Source organism: Mus pahari, chromosome 20, assembly GCF_900095145.1.
Source record: "Mus pahari chromosome 20, PAHARI_EIJ_v1.1, whole genome shotgun sequence".
Lineage (NCBI taxonomy): Eukaryota > Metazoa > Chordata > Mammalia > Rodentia > Muridae > Mus > Mus pahari.
Window position 1 is genome coordinate 8006285 of NC_034609.1, and position 9149 is coordinate 8015433.

The following is a 9149-nucleotide window of genomic DNA, read 5'->3' on the forward strand; positions in this document are numbered from 1 at the left end:
TGAGGCAACAGAATACGTAGGTACGTGTTATGGAAAGCTAAAATTGGGAGTTTAGATGTACAAAGAATGAAAACCCAGCACGTGTCACATGAACTGTAGACAGGTGGGGCGATTTAGGGGACTTGTAGCTGTGGGAAGATTTCCTTGAGAGAGTGTAGATTCAAGTAAGGCAGATGGACAAGCGCTGCAGTGCACAGGATCCAAACTCAAGCCTTATCAACAGACTGAAGATAAAAGTGCAATTCAGTGCCACGGATCACCCCAGTCAGGTATGGGGGTCCCTGGAATGAAGGTCCTTAAAGCTAGGTGGGTAAGAATTCTGTGGCCGTGACAAACAGAAACAAACACAGAGGCAGTTTGAATCTGAGTGTATTCTGCAGCTCTCAAGCAGGGTATTTTATACATTAAAAAAACAAACATTACATCTCTTAGAAACTATATCCAGTGAAACAATCACGAATACCAACAAAAAAAAATAATAACATTTGGCACAGTAAAGCACAAAAATCATCCAAGCATTACAACTCTGAAACTATGTATTCAGTGAGTCACAAACAGAACAGGTAACATCACTATAAATCATCAAAATATAACAATTCTAAAAGGATGTATTCAGTGGGGGCTGTCATCCAAGGCTAGTGGTATATTTCCAGGAACAGGTTAATAAATCTTTAATGGTCAGTGCTCTTAACTGCTGAACTAACTTTCCAGCCCCATGGTCAGTTATTATTTAACATCTAGTGCCTGCTTTTTTATAAATCTTCAATGCATAAATTTAAACTATTTTAATTCTTTCTAATTAAGGCTTTGTTTACCATATACCAAAATCCACCTCTGATGACACACATGTAGCCATATGAAATTTTATTGTTGGGAAAGTTTTTATCATAATAGTTTTGTACATGATTTAGAAGGTAAAGCATTGGTTTCCCTGGGGATAAGGTCATGTTAGTGGCCCCATCTCTAGGGATGGTTTCTTACCCATTATTCTCGCTTAAGATCTTGGCCTAGGCTACCAGGAACATGTAAATAAGAAAAGGAATAAGAGAAAACAAAACAGATAGATTGCCATGAGAACTACGGCTCAATATTTTTTATCCAGCAAAGAGTTCCACAACCGGTTCCAGGAGGCCTCCCCTTTTGAGGTCAATTGCCTCCGTCTGTGGAATTTGTCACTCAGATCCTACTGGAGGTGGTGTGGCAATTCAGGGGCTAGAGAGATGGCTCAGCACACTGCTCTGCCTGAGGTCCTGAGTTCAACTCTCAGCAACCACAGGGTGGCTCACAACCATCTGTATTGGGATCCAATGCTCTCTTCTGGCATGCAGGTGTACATGCAGATAGAGCACTCATATATAAAATAAATAAATTTTTTACGTACAATTCCGTCAGAAATTTAAGAACTTTGGGGCTGTGTGTTACCAGAACTACTGCGGAGACAACGTCCGATGTACGACAGCTTGATCTGGAACGCTCGTTTCTAGGAAAGACAGGAAGGAGGAGGCATGATAAGTTTAGAAGTAAGGCCTGAGAGCACACACTATCCGGCTGTCAGTCTCCTGTGCTTCTCGAGCGTGTAAGGATTTCCTCCGTGCCCCTCCCCATCTGGGGCTGACCTCTGATGACAGAGCCTCCATGGAGTGTGTAAATGACACTGTGGTCAGAGAGTTTGTCTTCCTTGGCTTCTCGTCTCTGGCTGAGCTGCAGCTGCTGCTCTTCGCCGTCTTCCTGTCCCTCTATTTGTTCACTCTGAGCACCAACGCCTTGATTGTTTCCACCATTGTGCTAGACCGAGCCCTTCATACGCCCATGTACTTCTTCCTTTCTGTCCTGTCCTGTTCTGAGACCTGCTACACCTTCGTCATTGTGCCCAAGATGCTGATGGACTTGCTGGCTCGGAAGAAGAGCATCTCTTTCCTCGGCTGCGCCATTCAAATGTTCACCTTCCTCTTCCTCGGCTGTTCTCACTCCTTCCTGCTGGCAGCCATGGGTTATGATCGTTACGTGGCCATTTGCCACCCTCTGCGCTACACGGTGCTCATGGGACACAGAGTATGCGTGGGGCTAGTAGCTGCCGCGTGTGTCTGTGGCTTCACTGTGGCACAGATAATCACATCCCTGGTGTTTCGTCTACCCTTCCGCTCTTCCAATCAACTCCACCACTTTTTCTGTGACATCTCCCCTGTCCTCCAGTTGGCATCTCACCACCCCCACTCTACTCAGATCACCATCTTCCTGCTTTGCGCGCTGGTCCTGGTTATCCCTCTCTTGTTGATCCTGGTATCATACATTCACATCATTTCTGCCATCCTCCAATTCCCTTCCACGCTGGGCAGGTACAAAGCATTTTCCACATGCGCCTCTCACCTCATTGTTGTCATAGTGCACTATGGATGTGCCTCTTTTATCTACCTAAGGCCCAAGTCCAGCTACTCTTCGAGCCAGGATGCCCTGATATCAGTATCCTACACTATCCTAACTCCGTTATTCAATCCAGTTATCTACAGCTTAAGAAACAAAGATTTCAAATCAGCTCTTCATCGGGTAATAGGAAGAACAGTTACCCTAAGACAACATTGATCTGTAGAACACTTTTTTATATCTCAAATAACTAAGAATAACAGACTCAGAGGGAAATTCTCAACATGGAAATAACTAAGCAATTGAGTGTCATGGTCAGAAATAGAGAATTTTTTTTAGCTCACTTCCATTATAAAATTCAGAAACGCATAATTTCTAGCCTCCACGACATGAATTATTGTCCACTAAAGAATATTGCATGAGGGCTGGTGAGATGGCTCAGCAGGTAAGAGCACTGACTGCTCTTCCACGGGTCCTGAGTTCAAATCCCAACAACCACATGGTGACTCACAACCACCCGTAATGAGATCTGACACCCTCTTCTGGTGAGTCTGAAGACAGCTACAGTGTACTTATGCATAATAATAATAAATCAATCTTTTTAAGAAAAAGAATATTACATGAACCTATCTCGGTCCTAGGGATCCAGTGTTGTGACTAATCTCAACTGTCAATTCGAGTAGGATCTAGAATCAGCTAAGATACATACTTCAGGCAGGTTCGTGAAAGCATTTCTGGAAGAGATTAGCTAAGGGGAGATTTTCCCCCAGCATGAACAGAGCCTTTCAACATGTAGCCTGGAAGTAAAGAGGTCTGAGGCAAAAGGTGATGTTTGCTGCCCACTTTCCCATACTGCATCTACGAATGTTGCTTTTGTTGTTTTTGCAGCCACCACCACCATCCTTTGATGGCTTCTTTAGAATCCCAACATGGACCAAAGACAAGTAAATCTTCAGGAACCTTCCAGGCACAGACTTTTTGAGTACTGAGAAGCCAATTTTATGGAATGAGCATCTATAATGTATATCTATATATCTATAATGTTCTCGGCCTCTGCAGCATGTGAATAGACACCACTGACTACCCAGGCAGTCCCGTACCATGTGGGTCACACTACTAGTTCCATTCCTCCAGCCAACCCTGTCCTATACACCTAGGAAGCCCTCTTTTTCAAGGTTGTGTTCTTTCTGTATAATGTCTGAATTCTATTATTTCAATATAATTAAGTTACAATTGTAATGAGCTAATTGGACAACTACCAGTACAAAATTTGGTGTATATAATATAGCCAATTAATGCTTTCATGAGAAAGTCAGAAAACATCTACCTTGGTGTTTCTTTTTAATTAATTATTTTTAAGTATTTATTCAGATATACTGTACGCTGATAATATCAGTGTATCTAATGAATATGACTATCTTATACACGGGGACAAATCTAAGCTTAAAGTCTCTTTCATTCGTCATTCACTATATGGGAAACTCTGCAAAGAGTCATCAGCATCCGATCTTCATGTGACCCTGGAGTCCACACGTGTTTAGAGCCAGAACTAGAGAAACTGTTTTGTTTGTCTCTTTATGTAGGCTAGGAAACAGAACCCAGGAATCCAGACCCCTGTTTGTGGATCTTCCCAGGATCTGTCTCTGAATGACAGTTTCTGGAATCATTTTTTTTTCCTTCCTGTTTTCCTTTTCTTCAACAAATTACTTCTTTAGTGATGAAGACTAACAATGTAGGTCTTCCAGGAACTGAAATAAGAGAAAAAGAAGAGGGATCTCCCCCATCCAGAAACTTATTTGTTTTACAGAGTAAAGCCCGTACACTAAGAATGCTAGTCCACTTCATTTCTTCCATAGCTTTAAAGCTTGAAACATTATGGGGATAGGGCTTAAAGAGTGAATATACCTCTGTCTCTCTTCTTGGTCATTCCAGTCACACAAGCGCACACACCCACATGCACCTTGATAACTTTATCTCTAAATTCTAAATATGACCTGAAGGAAAGTGGTACAATTCTGAGATTCAAAGGTAGCTTTTGAAGAGATCAAAACCCTGCAGGCCCTCTGCCTAGTTATAAGTTCCCCTGAGTTTACTGACGCCAGCCCTTGAGTTTCAGGCATAAGCTCAACTAATAGTAATAATGTGTGGAATTATGGTGACACAGAAAGAAAGGGGCTAAGGAAGAAGGAAGTCCTGCTCCCAACAGCTGCTATGCTTTCACTGCTGAGGAAGACAAGACAACTGACTCCAAGGAAACAGACTAATGGTCCACCAACACAGTACACGTTTCCTTAAAGACATCCTGGAAAAAACTATAATTAAACTGATGTCACATAACAATGCACCCAAGAAATACCTACATCAAGAATCCAGAGGCTTACTTAAGGCAAAAAATGGTACATGAATTTATATAAGAACTACTTTAATATTTTTTTTAATTAATTAGCACTGAGTAGTGAGCTAGGATTCCAGCACTAGGCCAGGTTCCCCTCTCGTTGAGCAGGTCATAAGTCCAATTGGAGAGCTGTTGGTTGCTGCTAAGACATGTGGGCCACTACTGCACCTGTGGGGTTATGGAGCCCTGTTGGTCATTGATGTGGTTCATAGTCATAGCTGCGGAGGACTGTTGGTTGTTTCCCTCCTTTGTACCGTGAAAGTGCGTCCTCAGGGAGGAGGTATTCAGGTCAGTTCCAGCTCAGGGGCCCCTGGGCCTGTTTATGAAGTGCATGGTGTCTTCAGCAGTAAGGACTATCCTTCTACCTGTGGGAGGCAACCAAGGGCAACAGCCATAGGCTATATGTCTTAGGGGTCTCTTGAGCAACCGTGGCCTACAACTCAAAACAGGGTTTCTCATGCCTGGTATTTGGCTTGGTTTGGTTTGGTTTGGTTTTTAAGGTGATACGTTGAATAGTTTTATGCCACTTTGACACCAGGTAAAGTCCTCTGAGAGGAGAGAACTTCTATTAAGAAGATGCCTCCATAAGAACAGGTTGTAGACGGGCCTAAAGGGCATTTTCTTAATTAGCGATTGACTGATTGATAGGTGGGCATGGTGGCAGATGCCTTTAATCCCAGCACTTAAGAGGCAGAGGCAGACAAATTTCTGAGTTCGAGGCCAGCCTGGTCTACAGAGTGAGTTCCAGGACAGCCAAGGGTACACAGATAAACCCTGTCTCGAAAAACAAAAAAACAAAAAGAAAAGAAAAGAAAAAGGAACAAGCCAGTAAGCAGGACCAATTCCATGGCTTCTGCATCAGCTCAGCTCCTGACACCAGGTTGCTGCCCTGTTTAAGTGCTTGTGCTGACTTCCTTCAGTGATGGACAGTGATATGGAAGTGTAGGTCAAATAAACCCTTTCCTCCCCATCTTGCCTTTAAGTCATGGTGTTTCAGCACAGCAATAAAAACTCTAACTAATCACACACCTGTAATCCTTCTGTCTGTGATATAGACACATCCTTAGTAGATACCCAAGCAATGAAGGTAAAGTTCGTTTATAGAAAAAAACAGCCATGTTTAAAAGAGACATCTAATTGAGGGGCAGACAAAGTGATGAATCAGGGAAAGATTTGACAGAATGAGTCAGAGATAGAATACACCTGTTGCATGTAGCTTTCATTACCCTGCCTTAACTCTACCAGCCCCCACCCAGATTCTCTTGAATACAAGGATAAAAGACACACCTACAGGTTGCTCATTTTCAACTTGCCTTCTGACACAATTGCTGGGTGCTACTCTCTACCACCTGGAAAAGCATGCCTTCATCAATATTCTTATCTCTGCACTTCCCACCTGCCCTAATTTTAGTTGTTCAGTTGAATCTAGTCCCTGCTAAATATCCCTGACAGGCCTGTAGGAGAGTCCTGTGTGGCCACTCCATTTCAAGATCTTACATGGCTAGTCAACTTTTCTTCATCAGAAGCATAGCAAACTCTCTCTTCCTTGCTGTATCTCTCCTCTTGTCCCCAAGAACCTAAAGTCCCTCCTATCCCTCTGCCCAGCAATTGGCCCATGGCTTCTTTACTGACCTATCAAGAACCAATTGGGGAACAGGACCTTAGCATCAGAAGCACTCCTACATATACCCAACTCTCACAAAAACAGACAGAAAAGAGAGGCGACTTAGGCAGTGCAGAAAGAAAGAGGCAACAGTTTTCCCAGGATTGTTTTACAGAGACAGGTAGCAGATGAAGACAGAATGAGCCAGAGCATGTGGAACTCAAAGATTAGAATAGATTGGCAGAGTTAATTTGAAGCTAAGCAGACCAATTCAGGTCACAAGGCCAAGAGAAGCCAGTTTGAATGAGTAAGCTTGGAGCAGAGTTTTGGGCCAGAACAGCTGAGTGGTGACAGCCAACCAGAATTCAGAAAGAACTAGAAAAAGGTGAGCTTATTCAGCAGTAAACCTCTGAGATGACAATTACATCAGGCAAATAAAAGTTACATTTACAAAAGACAGTTTCCAAGTGTCTGCTAATAAAATAACTTAAATATCTAATTCACTAGTTAAATTCATGTAATTCACTAGTTAAATGAATGAACAAGATGTAATGGGCTTCTTCTTCCGGAAAACACAAAATGGCAGATGATGTTTGGGGCAGAAGGAGTGGGAGGACCAGAAGGACCAGGATTAGGAGGCCACAGCAACTTCCACTGAAGATTTGGCAGCAGTCTTAGGAGCCTCAGTCAATGTCACGGCTGTGGCCATGGTCAAAGCCACATGGCTGGTAGAGAGAAAGACAAATACAGGTATAACTTTAGTCTTTTTCAATCCTTGGCTTTAATGATGGTTCTTAAATGTTTTAACCTCCCTTATAGCCCACCACCCACCAGAGGTAGTGGAAATAAAAGTATATGGGAGAAGTGGATCTGTTTAGAAAGGTTCTTCGGAGCAACTCCCATCTGTGTTGTCTGGAAATCAGCTGTTCAGTTTGCAGGTTAGCAGGCAATAGCAGCTCGATCCACTCACAACACCTCACCAGCAGTCCAGTTCGGTAGAACTGTGTTAGCAACAGCAGTGACACGACCTAGCAGAGGCAGCCAGGCCTCAGCCCTGGCTCCAGTCAGCAGGAGGGACAAATGGGAACACCAGGAGAAGTTCTCAGCTGTGCCTCTCTCAGGGAAACAAAGATCAGCAAAGACACGAGACGCATAATCGTTGCACGAATAAGCTGTACCCACAAGCCAAGCTCTGTCTCAGTAACTCCATGGAGTCCTGTTTGTACCGTCCAAACATCACATGTCCTCCATGTGCCTCGCCTCAGCTCACACGCATCCAATCAGCCCAAGTCCTTGGAAGCGGCAAAACTGCAGCACAGCACCAGAAGGTTTTTGGTGTATTTCTTTCTATGGCATCCTGACAAATGCAACTCTATGCATTGTAAGGAGCACCAATACATGCATGTTGTTAGCAAAGAATCCTTCATCACGTGTCCTTTCACGTGCTTGCTTTAGCAGAACATCCTCTCTCCTGTGTCTGCTTCAGCGAAACATTCCTTCATGGGTCTGCCTTAGCCTTTCACACCTGTGTTCACATTCATGAAACATTTCTTCACATGTTTGCTCCAGCAAAACACCATCCAACCAACTTTCCAAAGAACCCTTAAGTTTCTACTTCAGACAGGGAATGTGGTTTCATTGCTTGAGATTATAAGTGTATGAAGACAAGGTGATTGATCCCCATCACTAACCTGGACCACCTGTATAAGGATATAAAGATCAAGACTCTGGAGGAGATCAACCTGTTCTCCCTGCCCATTAAGGAATCTGAGATTGTTGGCTTTTTCCTGGGCACATCCCTAAAGGATGAGGTTCTGAAGATCCTGCCAGTGCAAAAGCAAACGGGCTGGACAGCAGACTGGGTTCAAGACTTTTGTCAATATGGGGGACCACAGTGCTCACATTGGTCATGGTGTTAAATGCTCCAAGCAGGTAGCCACTGCCATCTGAGGAGCCATCATCTTGGCCAAACTTTCCATCGTCCCTGTGCAGACAGGCTACTAGGGGAACAAGGTTAGCAAGCCCCACACAGTTCCCTGCTAAGTGACAGACTGCTGTGGCTCTGTGCTGGTGTGCCTTATCCCTGCCCCCAGAAGAAATGGCATTGTCGCTGCTCCTGTGCCCAAGAAGCTACTGATGATGGCTGGTATTGATGACTGATGCACATCAGCCAGGAGCTGCACTGCCACCCTGGGCAACTTTGCCAAGGCCACCTTTGATGCCATCTCCAAGACCTGCAGCTACCTCTGGAAAGAGATTGTGTCCACCAAGTCTCCTTGCCAGGAATTCACTGCCGATCTTGTGAAAAGCCACACTCATCTTGTGAAAACCCACACGAGAGTTCTGTTCAGAGGACCCAGGCTACAGCTGTGGCTATCACATAAGGTTTTGGTTTGGTTTGGTTTGGTTTGTTTGTTTTTTTGTTTTGGGTTTTTTTTTGTTTTTTGTTTATTTGTTTTGTTTTGTTTTGATTACATATTTTCTTTATTTCCATTTCAAATGTTATTCCCTTTCCTAGTTTCCCCTCTGAAAATCCCCCATCCTCTCTCCCCTCCTCCTGCCCCCACCCACTCACCCACTCCCATTCCTGGTCCTGGCATTCCCCTATACTGGATCATAGAACCTTCACAGACCAAGGGCCTCTCCTCCCATTGATGACTGACTAGGCCATCCTCTGCAACATATACAGCTAGAGCCACAAGTCCCACCATGAGTTTTCTTTGATTGGTGGTATAGTTCCAAGGAGCTCTGGGGGTACTGGTTAGTTCATATTGATGTTCCTCCTATGGG

General features: G+C 43.9%; 1 protein-coding gene across 1 annotated transcript; it reads left to right on the forward strand.

The window, feature by feature from the left end:
- The first annotated feature begins 1589 nt into the window (after positions 1 to 1589).
- LOC110337743 (olfactory receptor 10K2-like) lies at positions 1590 to 2673 on the forward strand. The gene has a single exon (XM_021220803.1). The coding sequence runs from the start codon at positions 1636 to 1638 to the stop codon at positions 2578 to 2580; it is 945 nt and encodes a 314-aa protein (XP_021076462.1). The 5' UTR covers positions 1590 to 1635; the 3' UTR covers positions 2581 to 2673.
- Positions 2674 to 9149: the final 6476 nt, after the last annotated feature.

What these genes read in the sequence shown, in the direction of transcription:
- LOC110337743 (XM_021220803.1), top strand. Translation starts at nt 1,636, where the DNA reads ATGGAGTGTGTAAATGACACTGTGGTCAGAGAGTTTGTCTTCCTTGGC.